Source organism: Alternaria viburni (assembly GCF_023758015.1).
Source record: "Alternaria viburni strain BMP 2772 chromosome Unknown scaffold_28, whole genome shotgun sequence".
In the NCBI taxonomy this organism is placed as follows: Eukaryota; Fungi; Ascomycota; class Dothideomycetes; order Pleosporales; family Pleosporaceae; genus Alternaria; species Alternaria viburni.
Window position 1 is genome coordinate 435,340 of NW_026055797.1, and position 22,486 is coordinate 457,825.

Here is a 22,486-nt window from a genome sequence, read left to right on the forward strand (position 1 = left end):
AATGGATATGTATCATGTTGAGCGGGAAGTGTCTCTAATACCGGGTTGTCATTGGACTATGGTGTGCACAACACTGACACGGGTACTTTACCTTTACGAAGAAAAGTGGAATAGATGGTATGTGGGGTGATTGATCCAGTCCTTTACCTTTGCTCGTGCGGCCGGCCTGGCCACACTCACCCGCTATCCTCACCGCGTTGCTATCACGGGCTGGTGTTGCGGATCCCCGGTGTGCGCTTTGGGTTAGCTCCCGAGGCTCGCGTGAGGTCAATGCGCTAGTCCGCGTTCGTGACATACGGCTGCAGCGTCCAGTAACTTTGGCAACACCAATTCTCCCCACGCGCCCCTCTACAACACTCTTTTCGCTCCTTTTCATGGATGGAGTGAGACCGCAAACTCTTGCTGCGAAAGGCTTCCGTTGAAGCAGTCAAGATGTCGCAGCAGGGTCCCCTTTCGGCCAACCTGGACCGCATAGTCCACGACCTACGGTCAAAGTGAGCTCCATACAGTACAACCATTGCGACAGGCAGCTGACAAACCAAGAAATGACGAGACGCGACAGCGAGCAGCAACCGCGCTGCGACAGCAGGTCGAATCGGCGCATCGAGGTGAGAGACAACGCGAAGAACCCCGCCCAAGCTATGGGAAACTGACGTGGTGCAGAACTCGCGCCCAACGTCTTCACCACATTCAACAATGAAGTCTACACCAAGATCTCGGGTCTCATCGTCACCGGCACCGACTCGAACGAACGCATCGGCGGTATCCACGCGCTCAACGCCCTGATCGACTTCCGCGGCGACGATGCGGGCCAGAAGACGACGCGGTTCGCCTCATACCTTCGGGCGGTAATGCGGGGTCAGGACATCACAGCCATGGTGGTCGCGGCCAAGGCCCTCGGACGACTCGCGAAGCCCGGCGGTACACTCACGGCGGAGCTGGTGGAAGCAGAGGTCAAGGGCGCACTGGAGTGGCTGCAGCTGGAGCGCCTGGAGAATAGACGCTTCGCCGCTGTCCTCATCCTGCGCGAACTGGCGAAGAACTCGCCTACGCTCATGTACCAATGGATTGCGCAAATCTTCGAGGTCATCTGGGTCGCCCTACGAGATCCAAAGGTCCTCATCCGGGAGTCCGCCGCCGAAGCCATCAGCGCCTGCTTCGAGATCATTTCCCCCCGCGATTCCCAAATGCGTCAGCTATGGTTCGGAAAGGTCTACGACGAGATCCTACGCGGCTTCACCATCAACACGAACGAAGCGATTCACGGTTCCCTCCTCACCATGAAGGAGCTCCTCGACAAGAGCGCCATGTTCATGAACGACCAGAAGTACAAGGAGACAGTTGAGCACGTACTGAAGTACCGGGAGCACCGCGATGCGCTCGTACGGAGGGAGGTGGTGCTCATCATACCCATCCTCGCTGGTTACTCGCCGACCGAGTTTGCGACCAAGTACCTCCACCAGTGCATGCTACATCTCCAGGGTCTCATTAGGAAGGACCGCGACAGGGACAAGGCATTCGTCGCCATTGGACAGATCGCAAACGCGGTCGGAGTCGCCATCTCACCATACCTGGAGGGCATCCTAGGCTTCATACAGGAGGGTCTGATCGCGAAGGCTCGTAACAAGGCCGCCATCAACGAAGCGCCCATCTTCCAATGTCTCAGCATGGTTGCGGCAGCCGTTGGTCAGGCACTCACCAAGTCTGTTGAGCGGTTACTGGATCCCATCTTCTCCTGCGGCTTGAGCGACGCACTCTTCCAAGCTCTTGTCGACATGGCGCATTACGTACCACCATCACGCCCTATGATCCAAGAAAAGCTCTTAGATCTTCTTAGCCAGATTCTCGCGGGACGGCACTTCCTACCCCTCGGTAGCCCCTTCCAGATCTCACAACCTCCACAAATATGGACACGCGACCACAAGGACCCTTCCATCATCCCCCAGCGGGAGGCAGAGATTGCACTGGCACTACACACACTCGGTAGTTTCGACTTTACAGGCCACGTGCTGAACGAGTTCGTCCGTGATGTCGCCATCCGATACGTTGAGGCCGATAACGCTGAGATTCGGAAGCGCGCCGCCCTGACTTGTTGTCAGCTCTTCGTCAAGGACCCTATTGTCCACCAGACTAGTACTCATGCGACAAAGGTGGTAGGCGACATCATCGAAAAGCTCTTAACTGTCGGCGTAGGCGACGTTGAACCCGACATTCGGTGGGATGTCCTCATGGCCCTGGATGCACGTTTTGACCGTCATCTCGGAAAGGCAGACAACGTCCGCACTCTCTTCCTCGCTCTCAATGACGAGGTCTTCGCCATCCGAGAAGCTGCAATGTCCATCATTGGTCGCCTGACGGCCGTCAATCCTGCCTACGTCTTCCCTTCCTTGCGCAAAGTCCTGCTTCAGCTGCTGACTGAGGTCAACTACGCCAACAGCCCTCGCAGCAAGGAAGAGAGCGCCAAGTTGATTAGTAGTCTAGTCGGTGCCGCGGACAGCCTCATCAAACCACTGATAGATCCCATCGTCGAGGTTCTGCTGCCCAAGTGCAAAGACTCAAACCCTGAAGTTGCTTCAACAACGCTCAAGGCTATTGGCGACCTTGCCACCGTCGGCGGTGAGGGTATGGTCAAGTACATCAAAGATCTCATGCCCGTCATCCTAGACTTTATGCAAGATCAGACGTCGGATGCTAAGCGATTCTCGGCTCTGAAAGCTCTCGGACAGCTGGCTACAAATGCCGGCTATGTCATTGAACCGTACCGGGAATATCCAGAACTGATGAACATTCTGATGAGCATCGTCAAGACGGAACCCGAAGGTGAACTCAGAAGGGAGACTGTTAGGCTCATGGGTACCCTTGGAGCCCTGGATCCGGACGAGTACCAGAAGATCATGGAACAGTCGCCAGACAAGCACCTCATCCTGGAAGCGCAGGCTATCACTGATGTCTCGCTCATCATGCAAGGCACAACACCCTCGAATGAGGAGTACTACCCCACAATTGTCATCAGCACGCTCATGGGACTACTTAAGGATCCGTCTCTTGTGCAGTACCACACTGCCATCGTCGAAGCTGTCATGAACATCTACGCGACCATGGGATTGAAGTGCGTCCCTTTCCTGAGCCAAGTTGTACCTGGCTTCCTTCACGTTATCCGATCAACGCCGGCTGGACGCTCCGAAGGTTACTTCAATCAGCTTAGCCAGCTTGTTCGAATTGTTCGCCAACACATCCGACCCTATCTGCCCAGCATCCTTGCGACGATCAAGGAGTATTGGAGCAGCAGCCCGCAGCTACAGGCTACCATTCTTTCATTGATTGAGGCTATCGCCCGCTCGCTGGAGGGCGAGTTCAAGGTCTACCTGGCTGATGTTCTGCCTCTGATGCTCAGTGTTCTTGATTCGGACCAGACCGGCAAGCGGTTGCCATCAGAGCGCGTGCTACACGCCTTCCTCATCTTCGGCTCCAGTGCGGAAGAGTACATGCATCTTATCATTCCGGTCATGGTCACTATGTTCGACAAGCCAGGTCAACCCATTCAGATCCGGAGACATGCTATCGAAACACTAGGACGGTTATCGAAGCAAGTCAACGTCTCTGAGTTCGCTGCGCGTATCGTTCATCCCCTCTGCCGAGTACTTTCTGGTAACGAGCCAACCCTCAAGCAGACTGCGCTCGAGACGCTCTGCGCACTCATCTTCCAGCTTGGCCCAGATTACATCCACTTCGTACCGACCGTCAACAAGATTCTCATTGCGCACAAGGTACCCCATGAGAACTACGGACGTATCGTATCAAAGCTGCAGAAAGGCGAGCCACTACCTCAAGATCTCAGCCCAGATGAGCGATACGGCGAAGACGATGAGGACTTGAACCCTGCGGAGATCCTCACTAAGAAGTTGGCGGTCAACCAGCAGCATCTCAAGCAGGCCTGGGAGGCTTCTAACAAGACCACCAAGGAAGACTGGATCGAATGGATGCGAAGGTTCAGTGTTGAACTTCTCCGAGAGTCGCCACAGCAGGCACTACGCGCCTGCACACCACTGGGTAGTGTGTATAACCCCATCGCACGTACTTTGTTCAACTCAGCGTTCGTCTCATGCTGGACTGAGCTCTACGATCAGTATCAAGAAGAGCTTGTTCGGTCTATCGAGACTGCACTCACGTCGCCCAACATTCCGCCGGAGATTCTCCAAGTCCTACTCAACCTGGCAGAGTTCATGGAGCACGACGACAAGGCTCTACCCATCGACGTGCGGATACTGGGTATGTATGCTGGAAAGTGCCACGCTTTTGCCAAGGCACTGCACTACAAGGAGCTCGAGTTCAACGCGGAACAGAATTCCAGCGCTGTGGAAGCCCTTATCAGTATCAACAACCAGCTGCAACAGACCGACGCAGCATTCGGTATATTACGTAAAGCGCAGAACTACGCCGACGTTGAGTTGAAAGAGACTTGGTTCGAGAAGTTGCAGAAGTGGGACGAAGCGCTTGCTGCGTACCAGAGGCGCGAACTCGAAGAACCCGACTCTTTCGATGTCACTATGGGCAAGATGCGCTGCTTGCACGCTTTAGGAGAGTGGGATCTGCTTTCCAGCTTATCAAAGGAGAAGTGGGCCAACGCGACGCAGGAGTATCGTAAGGCGATAGCACCGCTCGCTGCAACGGCCGCCTGGGGTCTGGGCAAGTTTGCGGACATGGACAACTATCTCGGTGTCATGAAGGAACAGTCGCCCGATCGCGCTTTCTTCGCCTCCATTCTCAATATTCATAACAACCGCTTTGAGATCGCTGTCGACGAGATCGCCAAGGCTAGAAAGGGTCTCGACACTGAGTTGAGCTCGCTTCTAGGAGAGTCATACCAGCGCGCTTACTTGCCGATGATTCGTGTTCAGATGCTGGCAGAGCTCGAGGAGATTATGCAGTACAAGCAGAACGAGGGCAATCTTGAGAAGCAGCGAAGCATGCGCAAGACTTGGATGAAGCGGCTTAGAGGGCTACAACCAAACCCTGAAGTCTGGCAGCGCATGATCAAGGTCCGACAACTCGTCATCTCACCAAAGGAGGGTACCGATATGTGGATCAAGTACACCAACCTGTGTCGCAAGAGCAACAGGATGAACCTCGCGAACAAGGCGCTCCAGAAGTTGCTCGACATTGAGAGCACTGGCGACAGCACTGTGGTTGAGTTCGTCCGCAACAACGCGCATGAGATCTCGCACCCAGTCGCATACACGACCTACAAGTACATGTGGGCCGATCAGAACTTCAAGCAGGAGGCTCTTGATAGTATGAAGGACTTCACCGGACGACTATCTGAGGATCTTGCGATGCGGACTCGGGCTGCGACTAACCCGATGATGGGGCAAAACGGCATGAACGGTATGTCCAATGGTCAGCACATGTTCACGAACATAAACCCCTTTGCTGCCACCAACGGACACAGTGGAGTCAATGGTATGAATGGTTCAAGCATGCTAAACGGGTCGTCCATAGGTGCCTCGCCTACTGAACTAGCCGAGAGCCATCGCCTACTCGCCAAATGCTACCTCAAGCAAGGTGACTGGCAGCAAGAGCTCCAAGACGGCGAGTGGGAGCACGAGTTTGTTCACGAGATCCTAGCGGCATATGCGGCTGCGACTCGCTACAACAAGGAATGGTACAAGGCCTGGCACGCGTGGGCCCTCGCCAACTTCGAAGTCATCAACTCCATCACATCCAAGTCTGACCGAGAGGCTACTGAAGTGCCTAATAACATCATCCACGATCACGTCATCCCGGCTATCCAGGGCTTCTTCAAGTCAATCGCACTGTCTTCAACTAGTTCGTTGCAGGATACGCTGAGGTTGCTTACCCTATGGTTCAGCTATGGTGGACGGGAAGGCGTCAACCGCACCATCACAGAGGGCACGAAGTCTGTGCCAATCGACACATGGCTCGAAGTCATTCCCCAATTGCTTGCTAGGGTCAACCAACCCAACGCCGTGGTTCGGCAATCGATTCATCAGCTGCTTATCGAAGTCGGCAAGGCACATCCTCAGGCTTTGGTCTTCCCATTGACTGTCTCGATGAAGTCGGATGTATCGCGACGTCAGCGATCCGCTAAGGAACTCATGGAGGCCATGCGCGAGCACTCGCCGAAGCTGGTCGAACAAGCAGATCTTGTGAGTCACGAACTCATTCGTATTGCTGTGCTCTGGCATGAGCAATGGCATGAGGGTCTTGAGGAAGCCAGTAGGCTCTACTTTGGCGATCACAACATCGACGGCATGTTTGCTACTCTCGCCCCACTCCATGCGATGCTCGACAAGGGACCTGAGACTCTACGTGAAATCTCATTCATCCAATCATTCGGTCGCGAACTCCAAGAAGCCCGGGACTGGTGTAATACATTCAGGACATCCGGTGAAATAGGCGACCTCAACCAGGCATGGGATCTCTACTACCAGGTGTTCCGCAAGATCGCTCGTCAATTGCCGTCCTTGATGACGCTTGAGTTGCAGTATGTCTCACCAAAGCTCAAGGACGCGCATGACCTTGAACTTGCTGTTCCTGGAACGTACCAGGTTGGCAAGCCGGTTATCCGCATCATCTCGTTTGACCCTGTTGCATCCGTCATCCAGTCCAAGCAGCGACCCAGGAAGCTGGAAATGCGCGGAAGCGACGGGAAAGCACACACCCATGTCCTCAAGGGCCACGAAGACATTCGTCAAGACGAGCGTGTCATGCAACTCTTCGGTCTCTGCAACACGCTGCTCTCCAACGATGTGGAGTCTCGTAAGCGACACCTTAATATCCAACGCTACGCCGCGGTCCCGCTTAGTACGCAATCCGGTCTGCTTGGTTGGGTCCCTAACAGCGACACTCTGCATGTGCTCATCCGCGAGTACCGCGATAGTAGAAAGATTCTCCTCAACATTGAGCACCGCATCATGCTGCAGATGGCGCCTGATTACGACTGCCTCACGCTCATGCAAAAGGTTGAAGTCTTTGGCTACGCGCTCGACAACACAACAGGCCAGGATCTCTACCGCGTCTTGTGGCTCAAATCTAAATCCTCAGAAGCCTGGCTTGATCGCCGCACAAACTACACGCGTTCTCTCGCCGTCATGTCCATGGTCGGTTACATTCTGGGTCTCGGCGATCGCCACCCTAGTAACTTGATGCTGGACCGCGTCACCGGCAACATTATTCACATTGATTTCGGCGACTGTTTCGAAGTAGCCATGCACCGGGAGAAGTACCCGGAACGCGTACCGTTCCGTCTCACGCGCATGTTGACGTATGCCATGGAAGTTAGTAATATCGAGGGTAGCTACCGGACGACTTGCGAGCACGTCATGCGCGTGTTGAGGAGCAACAAGGAGAGTGTCATGGCTGTGCTTGAAGCTGTAAGTTCCCTTCCTTGCCCCAATAATCACACATGATTTGATTTACTAACCCCCACAAACAGTTCATCCACGACCCCCTCCTAACCTGGCGCCTCAACCACCGCGACACCTCCCCGGAGCCAAACTACCCCTCTGAACGCCGCCAATCCATCATGGTCGCCGACCCCGCAAACCCCAACCCCAACGACCCCCACCAAATGCCCAGCATCGTCGGTCGCCCCCGCCACCGCTCCTCCATCGCCCCACCCCAGAACAACGACGTCGACGCTAAGGAAGTGCAGAATGCACGTGCCTTGCAGGTCCTCAGCCGTGTTAAGGAGAAGTTGACGGGTAAGGATTTCGGGAAGGGTGAGGAGTTGAGGACGGAGATGCAGGTTGATCGGTTGATTAAGGAGGCGACGAATTTGGAGAATCTTTGTCAGCATTATATTGGGTGGTGTAGTTTCTGGTAGGCTGTTCGTTCTGGACATCATTTCATGCAGAGTGTGGGACGAATGGTGTCATGATTTGGTTGGGTTGTTCATTGGTAGCATTAGCGTTGGCATGGCATGGTTTTAGGCGTGGAGTTACGGGCTTTCATGGACGATGTTTCGTGTACTATTACGAGAACCTTTTCTTCCTTTGACTCCAGCGGCATTGCAGTGGTGCTTTTGGTGTTGAGGGATATGGAATGTGTGGGGTTAATGATGAATTGCTGCTTTCATGATGATTTTCATTCGTTGTGTGTGATTGTGTGGATTTCTTGCGGTGATGGTGGACACATGTCAAGAAAAGGTAAGCGGATAGAACGCTACCTTTGGTATCTTGCCCTGCCGTGCTTACCGTCCAAGATGCAGTACACGCCACAGGGTCTGACTAGGTAGCCCGGCAGTAGGAGTAACACTGGTATCTGCATGAGCTGCTGACAATGCATGAAGGGTCTTGCATGACGTTGCTTTACGTGGGGACACGCATGGAAGGATCCGAAAAGACTGGGTCTAGTACTGTCGAGGGTCGACAAGACGCTCACTGCCCGCGATGCAAACGTGATTTGTGGATAAGAACAAGCTGCAATGGCATGTGCCGGGGAAAGTATAGAACGAGTTTGATCTAGAACATCTATATGTGTACCATTTGTAGAACGGGCTCGTTCTCTTTCCTGCCGTGCTTGCCAGTACCCAGGCGGAACAACGGCACAAGATGCACTATGGTTACCAGCTGTACGGATTCAGTGGTCTAGACGAAATTCTGGAGTTGATATGTTATATGCCGATTCTTGTCCGTGAGGTATAAACGCAGATTTCTCGGCATTGTAGAGACGGTACCCTCTTTGACGGGTAAAAGTGGAGTAGGTTGCCGTGCTTAGCTTCCTGTTGTGTCACCACGTTCCATGCTGGTAATGTATATTCTTTGGCATAGTATTCGTTTTGAGGGTAAATTGCTGCAGCGAGTTCGACAATGCATCTCGGCTGCAAGCTCTTAACAAAATTATAACCTGTTTACAATTTTGAATCGAAGGTTCAGAATATGTACATTCGGATACATGTCTCCGTACGTCACGCGTACGGATCCGAACTAAGGACAGACTTGTAGGCTAACGGTCTCCGCAGTGTAGTCGCAATCGAAGATGCCGTTCTTGCCAGCTCCAAGGAGCGCACGTGACGTGTCAGACGAATCGTGAGGGGATCTCCAGCCGTAATAACCGTGAGATCAACATGAGAATGTAGAGAAAAACGGTTTCAAAAGCAACGGACGTGCTACAAGTTGTACGGTCCAGCGCGTCATTGACCTCGAAATGCTTGCTAGTGAGCCTGCTTGTCGTATCGCGGAGTAACGCCCGGCAAAACACCAACGACTGTCAGAGCTGAATCTGTAGAAGTGCTTATGTTGGGCCACTTGATGGTTTGAAATTTGGTGTTGGGCAGTAGTTCTCGGCCGGGTCGGCCCCTGGCCAGCCGAAACGTCAGAACGTCCGAGAACCCACTGGCACGTCGAATCCTTATCATGGAGACAAACTATTCCCGCCAGTGACGCGGAAGGAACGGGTGTAGAACACAGCCACACAAATGATGGTGACGGCAACCTGCAGATGGACAGTTCTGAAACGCTTGGGTTTGCTCTTGGGTTATGTTCCGCATTGCCGCTAACAACGCGTCTTCCTAGGGCACCGGCTAGATAGCCGAGATGGTGTGGCCGCTATGGCCATGTCGACGCAACTTTGCTGGCTTCTGGTTTGTCGCGACTGGAAGTGCGGCAGATCGACGGGGTGGGGGGCTGGTCAAAAACTGTTGTAGCGGTGCTCTTATGGGAGGCGCGTGCAGGTACATAGGGTTTCTTATCGCCGGACTTTTTTGTTTCAGGATACAGCAGTTCGTCTTGAGGTTTTTTGTGCAGTCTTTTTCTTGTGTTTGGCGTCGAGTCGAAGATCTCGACACGTGCAACTGCGAAAAAGGGGTGTGACATCATTGGGTCATTGCTGAACCACAATTTCCGACTCCAGCTGCCAATTCGCTCGCCCCGCATGTACCGCTGCGGCTCGACCTTGGCATCATGAACCGCAACACGCAGAACCTCGCGATAGGCCGCTTGCCTACTAACGACAGCTTTCCGCCTTTTTCCAGCGTCGTCCACAGACCGGCGTCGAGTTCCTCCACCGCCTCGGTGTCGAGTGCAGAGGAGAGACTGCAATGGCGCTCGCACCCGAATGTCGCGACACCGCATCCGGATCCGACGAACCAGAATCCCTTCGATGATCCCAGCCTCACATTGGCAACGCCCCTGAGTCGCGATGAGCCCGAAGGCCTTTCCAACGACGTGCAGAAGCAGATTCAGCGCGAAGAGGAAGAGATAGAGTACCATGGCGACGACAACGAGAGGGTCGACACGAACTCTACGGAGAAGACTGACGATTCCATACGCGAGAACCCGGCGGCATTGGCTGCTGTCGCCAGCAGAAGTACAAAGCGCAGCGTTCAAAATTCAGATGTGCCGGAGAAGAGGACGAATCTGAGCTTCAAGGAGCGGATACGGCATTTCACCTGGACTTGGTTCTGTCTTACCATGGCTACCGGTGGTATCGCCAACGTCCTGTACACTGTCCCGTTCCGCTTCCACGGCATCTACGCGCTTGGGTGTATCTTCTTCATCCTCAACATTGTGCTGTTCCTGTTCAACGTCGCTATGATTTCTTGCCGGTTCTACTTCTATCCCCGAACGTTCAAGGCGTCATTCCTGCATCCCACAGAATCGCTGTTCATCCCCGCCGCTATCGTCAGTTTTGGTATCATCCTGATCAACATCAGTCAGTTTGGAGTTGACATGGCTGGGGTGGGTGAGTGGTTGGAGCAATGCATGATTGTGTTGTTTTGGATGGACTGTGGCCTTGCTGTTTGCTTCTCCATTGGCATCTACCTGCTCATGTTCGTTCCTCTCTCACATTGTATACTGACAAATATGCTAACAACGACAGGTGGTCAACCACGACTTTTACTATCTCTCAAATGACGCCCATTTGGATCTTCCCAGCATACCCTCTGCTTATCATCGGACCTCATGCTGGTAACCTCGCGCCCAAGGTCGAAGATCCAACCATCTCACTCACCATCATCCTGACTGGGTATGTCATTCAAGGTATCGGCTTCCTGGTGTCGCTCATGATCTACGCTGCCTTCATCTACCGTCTCATGACGCAGAAACTTCCCAAGGAATCCCTCCGTCCGGGTATGTTCATCTCAGTCGGTCCATCTGGCTTCACCATTGCCGGAGTCATCATGATGGGTCAAGAGCTCCCAAAGACCGTACCCAGCGATTTCATGGGCGAAGGGAACGGCGAGCTCGCAGGCAAAGTCGGCATGATCTGCGCCAATTACATGGGACTATGGCTCTGGGGTCTCGCACTATGGTTCTTCTTCGTCAGCGTCGGTGCGCATTGGTCATGTGCCAGGAGAGGAAAGATGGACTTCGCAATGACATGGTACTCCTTCATCTTCCCCAACACCGCGCTCACAACATCGACCTTCGCCATCGCCCGTGCCCTCAACGACAACAGAGCCATCGCGCTAATCGGCTGCGCAATGACCATCGCCCTCGTCATGATGTGGTTCTTCGTCATCTTCATGAACGTGCGCGCTGTTGTCATTCATCAGATTTTGTGGCCAGAGAAGCAAGAAGATAGGACTGAGGGCGGATGGAAACAACAGAGTGCGGAAGAACAGCAGAGGAGACAAAGAGAGAGGGAACTGGCTGATGGCGGTGAGAGTATGAGGGGCAGGGCGTGGAGTCGTGCGAGGACGCTGACGAGGCCTCGTGAGAGTGATCCTACGACCACGGCTATGCCGACGCTGGAGAGGTCGCAGACGGATATTGGGGCGAGGAAGAGGGGATGGAGCTTTAGGAGGTAGAAGAGACGGAGTGGTGGCAGATGTGGAGAGGATGAAAAGTGTGAGGAGTTTGCCATTTGCATAGAATTTGTCGTCGATACCCCTTAGAGCGATGTTTTGGTCGAGCGTTAGTTTTGGTTTTCGGTAGTTATGTATGTTAATTAGATGTTCTCTCTTCGGAAACCAGCGTTACATTTGACTCGAGTGTACTATATGCTGACCCATGACCTCCACTCGCAAATTCCCAGTGGGCAATGCAAGGCTGATACATAATGCTATTGGCGCATAGCAAATTCAGAACTCTTCCGTCGAAATGTTCCAGCACTTGTGAGCCCTGGCTGCGAGTCGGTACCTAAAGCGCGTTGAGGCTAGGCTTAATCAAGTTAAGGGCCTTGGCACCCCGAACAGACGCACGCGTGTTCGTCGCGTCCTCACCTTGCACACGGCAACTTCTACACGCGCGTTTTGCTCGTTATCATCGCTGCATAGATGGAAAACGATATCCATCGCCTTTATCACTAGATTTATGTCTTTCAACATGCTGTACGCCACGTTTTGTACTCACCTTGGGGCCTGCCAGGCTGCGGGGGGCGAAGCAGCGCCCATAGGACTCAGGCCAATCACTCGTGCGTGGTGGCGCTGTTGAGATGACCTGGCACGGGGATCAAACTCAGCCTCCTTTCCTGATCTTTACTGCGACAGACCACTTCTCTCCTCGTCATCCTCCCGCCTACCTTTGCGTACACATTCTGCCGCTCTACGAAGATGGACCTCGAGAGGGAACATAGTAGCCTGCTCAGTATTCAGAACAAGCCCGCTGCCAAGCGACAACTTGGCCAGATAAACCAAGAGCACTCGTCATGGGCTTACGACAATCAAACACTCTCCAGGATGGGTTACTCTCCCGGGAACGTCGTAATTCCTTCCGGCGCCTATGATCGACCCAACGTTTCTGCACTTCCTTCGACCGATGACCATCATGTGCCAAACTCTGAGTACTACATGAAGCATGACCCATATCCTGCATTGGAAGCATCGGCAAAGGACAACAATGATGGAGGCAGCCTTACTAAACTCGATCACGCCGAGCATGCGAGCGCTACCTTTCGATCGCAGTTAGGAAGTGTGGAAGATGTACGACTGGCGAATGCCCTCAACACGCGAGCCACAGCCTCAAATATTGCAGCTGATCTCGTCCTCATTGACGACCAAAGCAACAATGAACCATCATACCAACTTGTCCGTATGCTTGGCCATGGCGGAAGCGCAAGCGTGGAAGAGGTACTCGATCTCAACACAGGTTCTATATTTGCCCGGAAGATCATCAGAAACGTTTATTCTCGGAATATCGATGAGGCAAAACGAAAGCTCCTCAACGAAGTCCGGATTATGCAGCGTTTGGCTTCCCATCATCACATCGTCAGCGTGCACGCTGCTTATGTCAGAAAAAGAGAGCTCACCATGATCCTCAATCCGGTTGCGGATGGTGGAGATTTGGCGGGTTATCTACAGAACTACCGTGACCAAGGCTTCCACCATACTAGCGAAGAGATGACCAAGGAGAACTTATACCAGAAACTTGTCCTGCGCAGAGCATTCGGCTGCTTAGCTTCGGCCTTGGACTTCATCCACAGTCAAACAATCAGACACAAAGACATCAAGCCGCAGAACATATTGATCCACCAAGGACACATCATGTATACTGACTTCGGTCTTTCATATGATTACGGAGATACCGGCCAAAGCACTACCACTGGCAATCCACAGGGTATAACCAGGAGGTACTGTGCGCCGGAAGTAGTGGAGTGGGAGAGGAGAAACACCAAATCAGACGTGTTTTCCTTGGGGTGTGTATTCATTGAGATCTTCCTAGCGCTAGCGAACGATGCTCACTATGACAAGATATATGAGCGGACCTTTCACGAGGTCGTACAATCTTACAAAGATGATGATGTACCGTTGCCACCATCTACCATCTTTGAAGGCCAAAATGAACGGCGACTCAGTAATGTCATTCAATCGATGGTACGGAGCGACCCTGCATTTAGGCCCTCGGCGTGGACGGTTGCCGACACAATCTTCAGAACCTTCTCTTCTAGTGGCAATAATTGTTCAAGATGTGACTTCGCGTTCAAAGCGGAACAGGCGGAAAGGGAACAAGCTATGTCGGACATTATCGCCGGGTATTCTTGAGATAAAGAACGCTTGTCTTGAGGAGCTCATATCGTGTCAACATTATCAGGACAACACCCAGGTCGACTACGCTGAGTTTTCAATGCTAGGTCAAGCTTGACTACAACATCGGCATACCCTCCATGCCCGGCAGCGCCGCCAACCAGCCATCGCGTTCTTCCTTTACACGGTTGGGTACGAGACACTTGTTTCCATCAGCAGGCTGCTGCGTCTTCAAGCTACCGCAGTTGGCACCCATGCAGCCCTTGGCATCATCCATAGCCTTCTGCAGCGAGTCGTCCTTCCAGCCGAAGACGTAATCTCCATGCTGTCCATATCCAGTGTTGTCACCGGTGGAGAGGACGAAGGGTTGCGAGCCATCTGCAGGCCACTCGGCTTTGTTGTTGAACTTGCTGGTGTCCCAGACGATCTGTAATTCTGTTAGCTTGGCCACAATGAACGATGGTAGATGTCTTGAGATTTACCTCGAGCATGACCTGTGGGATTTTCACGGGATGAGTCGATGGGCAATTGCCACCAGTGCCAGTACCGGAGAACAGAGCCGGACCATTGGAGGGGTACGCGACGTGCGATTTGTGGTCGGGCGAGTCTAGGTTCTTTCCATCCCAGCATCTATCAACGGGTCAGTGGGGCACGAGGTTGTGCATGATGGGCCACTTACGTCGGGTAGAGAACGTTGCTACGGATACCACCCGGGCAGGGTGTCGTGGGGAAGCCTTCGGTGTCAAGTCTTGGAGAGTCAGCATGGTCATGAGTGCAACGAGGTGTGCATGCTCACTTGGCATCCTGGCAAGGCGCGGCGTTGTCGCCACCGAAGTTGGGCGCGTTGTAGCATCGGAAACAAGTCTGAGTCTTCATACCCTTTGAGACGCGGTTGGTGGCGTCACCGGTGAGCATGCGGAAGCCCTGTACGCTGTGTCAGGGGATGAATTTGCATGGAGAGGTATATGGCTTACGGGCTTGAAGGCGGTGACTTGGCCCTTGCCGCCAGAGACGTAGTAGACGACGAAGCCTCCAGTGGTCTTTCCAGTGTACTTGTCGTTGAAGAGATCCCTGTTAGGGATTTGAGGTACGCGCTTGTATGTTCCATTGCGGGCCTTGAAGTAGACATTCGCGGTCCAGTAGTTGGAAAGCTGTCACCCAAATCGTCAGCTTGATCGTTTTGTATTCAATACCTGGACTTACATCCTCCGAGTACCCGCAAGTAGTGCATGTCGCAAGCTTGGCGATATCCGTCGACTGCATCGTGACGTTGAACGCATTTCCTCCAACTACCTGATGCATATGCGGCGACGGCGCTTGGCCTGGGTTGACAAGAGGATCGATACGGTCGATAACATTCTGAGCGCACCCAAAACGCAGCATCGTGAAGCCCTGAGAGCCACCGAACTGAGGCGCAGCCTGCGCAACGGCGGCGAGGAGGAGAGTAGGGAACAGCATGACGATTCGCGATATCTCTTCACGGAAGGACGCGTGGATGATGAAGAAGTACAGAACGATGCAGAGAAGACGCCTTGGAAGATAAAGTACTCCAAATGATGTTCTCCGAAGCTTCCACACCTGCCTAATGCGACCCACACGCAAAGGTTTGCTATTCCTCTCAGCTTTCACATTCGCCATACAACTGCCGACCCCATCCGTACCAGAAAATACATATTAGGGTCACCACAACTTCACCTAATGCGTACGGCCTCGTGGCATCGAGGCAATGTCGGCAGTTGCGGAGCTAATATGCTGATCCCGCATTCGGCTAAAGGCTTGAGATTACTTCACCAACCTGACCACTTTCTTTGGACGACGTATGGTACCGGGGCATGGGGATCGACATCTCCTCGTGGGGATGTAGTCAAGAACATGGGGATGGAAGTGGCGTTATCGGAAAGATCGGAGTCATGGCATGAGAGTTGAATTGATTCTCGTGTCCTATTCTACCACACTACTATGTGTCGACACCTCAGCCCCGCAAGTCCAGAGTTGGGAACGACTAAGCAGGTGCAGGAATAGAACCGGCAACAGCCTTGATGCCCGCGTTCCAGATGTCACCCATGCGCGCGTATCCAGCGACATTCCTATAAGATCAGTCAGCTGAGCGATCTCAAGATGAAACAGGTAATACTTACGGGTGCAGGTTATCGCTCAACTCGCTGCTCGTGCTGAGGACGTTCATATCAACGATGGAAACCTTCGATCCCTTGCTGACCCTGGCAGCGACGATAGCAGGCAACGCGTTGTTGAAAGTCTTGATGTTGGCGTTGAGACCCGATTGCTTCGATGGGATGATCTTAGCCACAATGACGACTGCGTTGGGAACTGCCTTCAGAACATCATCGAGCAAGAGTCCAAGTCGTCTCGGCGCATCGGCATCAGGCTCTGAGGAAGGGTTTCCTCTGTTCAGGTCGTTCGTACCGGCATGGAGCAAGACGACGTTGGGCTTCAATGCAAGACCGCCGGCAGCAACGCCGCGAATCTGGGAAATGGTGTAGCCAGGGAAACCTTGGTTGTCCTTGTCTGCCATCGTTCCGGACTGTTGCGTGCCGACGAAGTCAACGGTGTAGCCGCCAGACTTGAGGTCGGCCAGCAGCCGCTCACGGTAACCATTCGAGCCGCCGCCGTTGATGTAACCCCATGTGATGGAGTCGCCTAACGGTAGGATGCGGAGGTTCTTCGACTGGCGTGCGACGAGCGCATCGGTGGGAAGACCATTGACGAAGGATAGGACTGCATATCGTTAGGCACGTGTGCATGCATACCATATTTATAAGAGACCTACAGAATGAGAGGATAGCCAACGGCAGAGCCAATCGCGTCATCATGTTTGACAGCATCGTGATCAGATATCGAGGTCTTGTCAATAACGCGCAGGCGACGCAGCCAGAGGCGAGACGCCCTTTTGATGTAAAACGCCCAGCTTCATCATACCTCAGATTCAGTCCATGCGTGCTTGTGCACCCTCAAAATGGCACACATGGCGTCAGTTTCTCCGTCGATTTGATGAAGCCGAGAGGTTAGCGCGTGCCGATTCTGATTAACCTGCGACAGAGCTCGTGGATACGAATTCTCCGTAGGCAGAACTACGGCTAAGATGGCGGCGGAGTGGAGGTACCTAAGGAGATTGGTGCGCAGTGTCGTCATCCAGCAACGCGACTTTGAACGCGCGCGATATGATCACGTCTGCGGATAGAGTCGCTATTGCGACTCGCCATGCAGAGCTTCGCGATAGGTATGATGCCACCACAACATCGCTGTTGACGCGCTCGGTGTTCTGGAGCTGCTTTTAGCCTCGGTCCCTTACCTTGATGTTTCGATGTTTCGATGTGGAGAGCAATTTGGCCTTGACAGCTGTCCCTAAATCTCCCCGCATCCTAGCTCGATTGGGTATAGTTCAGACGATAATAAGATGCCCGCAACACCAACAGCCCCTCAGCCTCATAATCTTTCGCATCGAGTGCGTGTTGCACAAGATACCCTGAATAGGTATGCGAAACATCTTGATGAACAGCCTTTTCAGCACAGCTGAATGGAACAACTGCTAGGTTTTCTAGTCGTGTGTTCAACTGAAGCCTACCTGTTGGTCTCTCAATTGAGCTTGGCAGTGTCGAGATAGCTTCTGCCATCGCCGAAGTCACGAATCAGTCCATCTGAACGCCGTGGTATAGTCATGGACTGTCCATCCTATCAATACGAGAGCCTGACTGCGTCCGATCATATCCGTCTCATCAACATTCTTCCTGCAAACCGGGGATCGGCAATCAAACTCAATATTGAGCATGCCGACATCAACTCGCATCCCGAGTACGAGTGCCTGTCGTATGCCTGGGGAGAAGATGACCATAAGCTGTCCGTTACGATCGACGATTCTTCGCTACTGGTCACTGCAACCCTTTATGTCGCGCTCGAACATCTTCGACATGCGTCACAAGAGCGAAAGATTTGGATAGATGCTGTTTGTATCAACCAGAAAGACATTGCTGAGCGCAACAGTCAAGTAGCTATCATGAGAAAGATTTACAAGAATGCGACGCGCGTGATTGTATGGATCGGACCAGCCACCGAGTCGAGTGAACAGGCCATGGAGTTTTTGGAGATGCTAGCTACGGCTAGGAAACATCGCAAATGGTATACGATCGACTGGTCTAAACATGGTCAAAAGGTAACTGAAACAGCTAATAGCCCAACCTATTGGGATAAACTAAAAAGTCGCCTCATACAAGTAAATGCATCGCTGACGCGGCGATTTCATCAGAATAAAGAGCCAAAACCAGACCCGCCAAAGCCAACACCAAAACCAAAACCAGATCCAGACCCACGCTTGCAACAACTGCGTGAGCGCCGAAGGGAACAATTCAATGGGTACATAGAGGCAGTGAAAACCGCTGAAGCTACAAAGCACGATTTCGTCGTGACAGGCTATCCCATACTGTATGATATGGACGGTAATCCCTACGACAAGTATTTCAAGAGTGAATGGGAGCCCTATTGGGAGGCTCTCGATGAGCTACTCACTCGCCCATGGTGGGAGCGGACCTGGATCGTACAGGAGATATGGTGTGCTTCGGGTGCAGTGTTACAATGTGGCACTTCCATAATTGAATGGAAAACCTTTCAAATGGCCATGGATTACTCCGAGGCCTGGGATGATATCGGAGATGCCCTGGAAGGCATGAAAAGACAGTCGCAGTGGGACAAATTGCGACGACGTTATACACTGGCGATAAACCTTGCCAAAGCAAGAGTCAACGGGAGCTCGCTGTCTTCACTGCTCTGGAATACCTGGGATCGCGCGTCTACGGATCCAAAAGACAAGGTATTCGTTGTGTTAGGATTGGTGGGCGACACTCAAGGTATCTCCGTGGCGCCTGATTACCGCAAGTCAATGGAGCAGGTGTACCGAGAAACCGCGCATCACATCATAGCAAACGAAGGTCGACTTGACATCCTACTGGCGGCCAGTGGCATTCATGGTAACGATGGCTTACCGTCATGGGTACCGGATTGGCGTCGCGAGGCGTACGCAAAGAAGCCGGTTCTACTCGTCAATCGCCATCTACTGATGAAGCTGTGCTATTCGGGGTCGACTGACATGGGTAAGTTCTGACTGTACGAAGTGCATGTGAGACATATACTGACTTTGTACCTCTACCTCTGCAGTAGTGCTCCAAGGACATGGCTACCGTGCGGCCGGCAGCTCGGAGCCATATAGTTCCTTCAGCCAGGATCTGCATGTGATGACGGTACTAGGCATACAGTTGGACAGCATCGCGGAGGTATGGGACGTAGATGTCGCTGCCATGCGCGATGGTGAATTCATCAATCAGGCTTTCGACTTCATCATACAATCGAAGTTTGTGTCTACCGAGGCACGACAGATAGTGTCGGCGGAAAGAGGAGAGCTCGCCACTTCACCGCATGACTCGATCGTAATGACGACACTTACTGGTGGGGGTAATGTAAAGTACGATAGGAGAGCGCCGACGATGAGAAACATTATGCGACAACGGCGGCTTTTCGTGACGGAGCAGGGATATATTGGGATTGGCCCAGTAGAGGCCCGGTCCCGCGATGCGGTCTTCATCATCTCTGGCTGCAATTTCCCGATCATACTTCGACCGAGAAACAACATGTTCGCGGTTGTTGGCGAAGCTTACATGCACGGCTATATGGCCGGTGAAGCTCTAGCTCTGGCTCCAACTTGGGAGAAGATCTCGATACTGTAGGACACAAAAATAAACCTTCAGTATTTGCTCGATTCGACGCTTATCTACCGTTTTAAGTATTCTGGTATCGTATAGCAGAGCTGCACGTTGAACAAAGGGCGTGTGATCTCGTCACGATCTACTCCTTTTGATCTAGCGTGGTGGCTGTGTGAGGTCCTCCCCGGGGCCATGTAATCAGCCGCTTGGCCGACACGCAGCTGCCTCACTTCTTTTCCCACCTCTCCTGAGACAATAACGCTACCCTCAGCAAGTGACAGAACGCATTGCGACGAAACTTAATCGACAGACATGGGCAGCAACCGATGGTAAGGTGGAGGAATGAGAGATGTCCATCGCTGCGCGCGCGATGGAGAGCGCGTCGAGCACTTGCTAGGACATGCGACTGCCGGCCTTTAACCCGGCGCAAGCCACGACACAGCACGTCGAGCAGTTACACGACTTCGACTTAAAGCAATACAGCCTCTGGCCTCGCGATTTTATCGCTGACAGGGCAATTGTACGTGTCCACGTGTCTAAGAAGTTCTCACAAACCGGTGAGGCGCACTGCGCCCGAAGCCAGACATTTATATACTTGCAAAGTACAGGTAAAATAACACCTCCTTAAATTCGTGTCCTGTCACTCGAAAGTCACTACGAATGCTCCTTTTTGTCCGGTCGCTCTCTTTCACTCTCATGCTGAGAAAATGGCACCACGGCACGCCTCGTCACTCTTACCCTTCATTTATCTCGTTCTTCTGTTCGCTCGAGCGTTGCCTACCTACGGCGTTTGCTATAGAAGTGATGGAATATTAGACATGGTTCCACGACCCTGTCCCGGGTCAAACATGTGTTGCTATCTCGATCGAACCGACGGCTATGCAGACGATGTATGTATCCAAGGCGCTTGCTACAGCGACTACTGGAAAGGGCAGTACTTCGTGGTCGCATGTACGCACCAGAACTGGGACGAGGAGGGCAGTGGATGTAGTCCCCTGTGGGACGCTTGCGGTACGCATCATCACCAAAACCTTCTATCGCGTAGCACTGACTGTCAATGCCAGGTCGTCAACCAGATTACACCCACGTCTCGCACTGTGCCGATGGCAGTTTTTGCTGCGGCAAAGGCAACACTACATGTTGCAGCGACCATTCTGGTGTATATGTGAACGAAGACGGAACGATCATCCTACGGTCGGACTCAGGGAAGATCAAGGATACCCCTTCATCATCATACACGCCGCACGGCACTCCGATTCCTACATCGTTGCAAACACGTTCCTCCAACCCGGCTATCACATCAACGCCGAGCGAACCTTCTCAGACAGCAACAGCGGCTATTGCACCGTCATCAGAAGACCCAAAAGGAGGACTGTCAACAGACGCTAAAGTTGGAATTGGGGTTGGTGTACCTGCTGTAGTCCTCGCGGCTTTTGGGGTGTGGATGCAATGCCGAAACTGGTTGCCTTACCGTAAGCGGTGGTCTCATCGTTGAAGGTGCCACCGTATGATTTCATATGTCTACGATGCCAACCAAACCGCAAATTCAAGCGTAGAGAACGATCTCAAAAAGAACGTAGCAGGAGACCAATGGAAAGAATGTCAGTTGCCCAAATTGCCCTATGAACGCCAGTAGCAGCAGCTCTATCATCAGCTACCACAAAACCTCCATCAATCTGGCATGCATCAACTGCTCACAGTAATAAGGCTCAAGGACGCCTAGTAAATGAGATCCCCAATCATTGACGAACCACTCGATGTAGAATGCCTTGGCCAACTCCCAATATTCCGGGTACCACCCTGACAGCTCCCAGTCGATGATTGCAGCCACACGACCATCTTTGACGATGATGTTGTCAGGCCTGAGATCCCCATGAGTGAAAACGATACCATGCTTATGTGCATTGAGCATGCCGCGGGCATAAGGGCCAATCTGGGGTTTGGACTTCGTGATAAAGGCCTCTATAATTGTAGCATTGAAGTCTTCTATGCTTTTGAACGGACCTACGCGTCTAGTCAGAAATACGCTATCAATAGCTCGATATGGGCGCGATGATGTACCGCGACAAGATGTCGACCATTCTAACATGTTATCAATGACTGGTCCTTCGTCCACAGATCCGATGTAGTTAGCTGGCGGAAGAGAGCGCAGCTCGTCCATGTACTTTTTGAGGTCCGCCGAGATTGCTTGCTTCTCAGTAGAGGTATGTTTATCCCATGACTTCCCTAAGTCTTCGCCTTCGATAAACTCCACAAAGATATATACATCGTAGAAGGTCGCATGGTCATCGAGGCTTCGGTCTATAGGTCCGTATGCATATGCTGCATATAGTCTGGGGACAGGTATCGATGTATTCTCAGCCACATACAGCATGTTCTTGGCTTCGATGAGAGAAACATGGTGCCCCCATTTTACTGCTATCTTTGGTGACGTTTTCGCCAGATTTACCCCGAGGTTCTCTGGGTTTGATGCGTGGAACTGCTCTGGAGTGATGAGTTCATGTCCTGGGGCCAGATATTGCACATGGATCTGTGGACTGGAAGGCATTGAACTGAACAGCTCGGGCATTGCGGCTGCTTGAAACGCAGCGATAGGCTAGTAACTTACATGAGTGATGCAATACACATTTACAAACTTGTACTCACATGGTGCATCTTATCTTTAAACACTGCCATCTTGGAGCGGCTTGTGCTGGCTTTCATCAGAAGTGGTCAGCTGTTCTTCTATTTGCTCAAAGCAGCACCATAGATAATGTCGATCCTATCGTACGAAGCTTTGGCAGCGAAGAAACAAGCATCAGATAATGGACGTTAGTATGGCGACATCTTTTAGGTACTCCGTAATGCGCAG

General features: G+C 52.6%; 6 protein-coding genes across 6 annotated transcripts; 3 read left to right on the plus strand and 3 right to left on the minus strand.

Moving 5' to 3' along the window:
- Positions 1 to 432: 432 nt before the first annotated feature.
- On the plus strand, positions 433 to 7,846 carry J4E79_010124 (uncharacterized protein; the record flags this gene model as incomplete). The annotated part of the gene is made up of 4 exons (XM_049358964.1): positions 433 to 494; positions 544 to 608; positions 664 to 7,394; positions 7,457 to 7,846. The coding sequence occupies 4 exons, from the start codon at positions 433 to 435 to the stop codon at positions 7,844 to 7,846; spliced, it is 7,248 nt and encodes a 2,415-aa protein (XP_049206697.1).
- Positions 7,847 to 9,923: 2,077 nt separating this feature from the next.
- Positions 9,924 to 11,773, plus strand: J4E79_010125 (uncharacterized protein; the record flags this gene model as incomplete). Its single annotated transcript, XM_049358965.1, has 2 exons — positions 9,924 to 10,792; positions 10,843 to 11,773. The coding sequence occupies 2 exons, from the start codon at positions 9,924 to 9,926 to the stop codon at positions 11,771 to 11,773; spliced, it is 1,800 nt and encodes a 599-aa protein (XP_049206698.1).
- Positions 11,774 to 14,045: 2,272 nt separating this feature from the next.
- Positions 14,046 to 15,385, minus strand: J4E79_010126 (uncharacterized protein; the record flags this gene model as incomplete). The annotated part of the gene is made up of 6 exons (XM_049358966.1): positions 14,046 to 14,354; positions 14,410 to 14,557; positions 14,607 to 14,675; positions 14,724 to 14,851; positions 14,902 to 15,078; positions 15,131 to 15,385. 6 exons carry the CDS (start codon positions 15,383 to 15,385, stop codon positions 14,046 to 14,048), a joined length of 1,086 nt encoding a protein of 361 aa, XP_049206699.1.
- A 544-nt stretch (positions 15,386 to 15,929) lies between these two features.
- On the minus strand, positions 15,930 to 16,758 carry J4E79_010127 (uncharacterized protein; the record flags this gene model as incomplete). Its single annotated transcript, XM_049358967.1, has 3 exons — positions 15,930 to 16,014; positions 16,066 to 16,663; positions 16,716 to 16,758. The coding sequence occupies 3 exons, from the start codon at positions 16,756 to 16,758 to the stop codon at positions 15,930 to 15,932; spliced, it is 726 nt and encodes a 241-aa protein (XP_049206700.1).
- An 845-nt stretch (positions 16,759 to 17,603) lies between these two features.
- J4E79_010128 (uncharacterized protein) lies at positions 17,604 to 19,659 on the plus strand (the record flags this gene model as incomplete). Its single annotated transcript, XM_049358968.1, has 3 exons — positions 17,604 to 18,095; positions 18,189 to 19,029; positions 19,097 to 19,659. The coding sequence occupies 3 exons, from the start codon at positions 17,604 to 17,606 to the stop codon at positions 19,657 to 19,659; spliced, it is 1,896 nt and encodes a 631-aa protein (XP_049206701.1).
- A 1,630-nt stretch (positions 19,660 to 21,289) lies between these two features.
- J4E79_010129 (uncharacterized protein) lies at positions 21,290 to 22,204 on the minus strand (the record flags this gene model as incomplete). The annotated part of the gene is made up of 2 exons (XM_049358969.1): positions 21,290 to 21,639; positions 21,697 to 22,204. 2 exons carry the CDS (start codon positions 22,202 to 22,204, stop codon positions 21,290 to 21,292), a joined length of 858 nt encoding a protein of 285 aa, XP_049206702.1.
- Between the last annotated feature and the right edge of the window lie 282 nt (positions 22,205 to 22,486).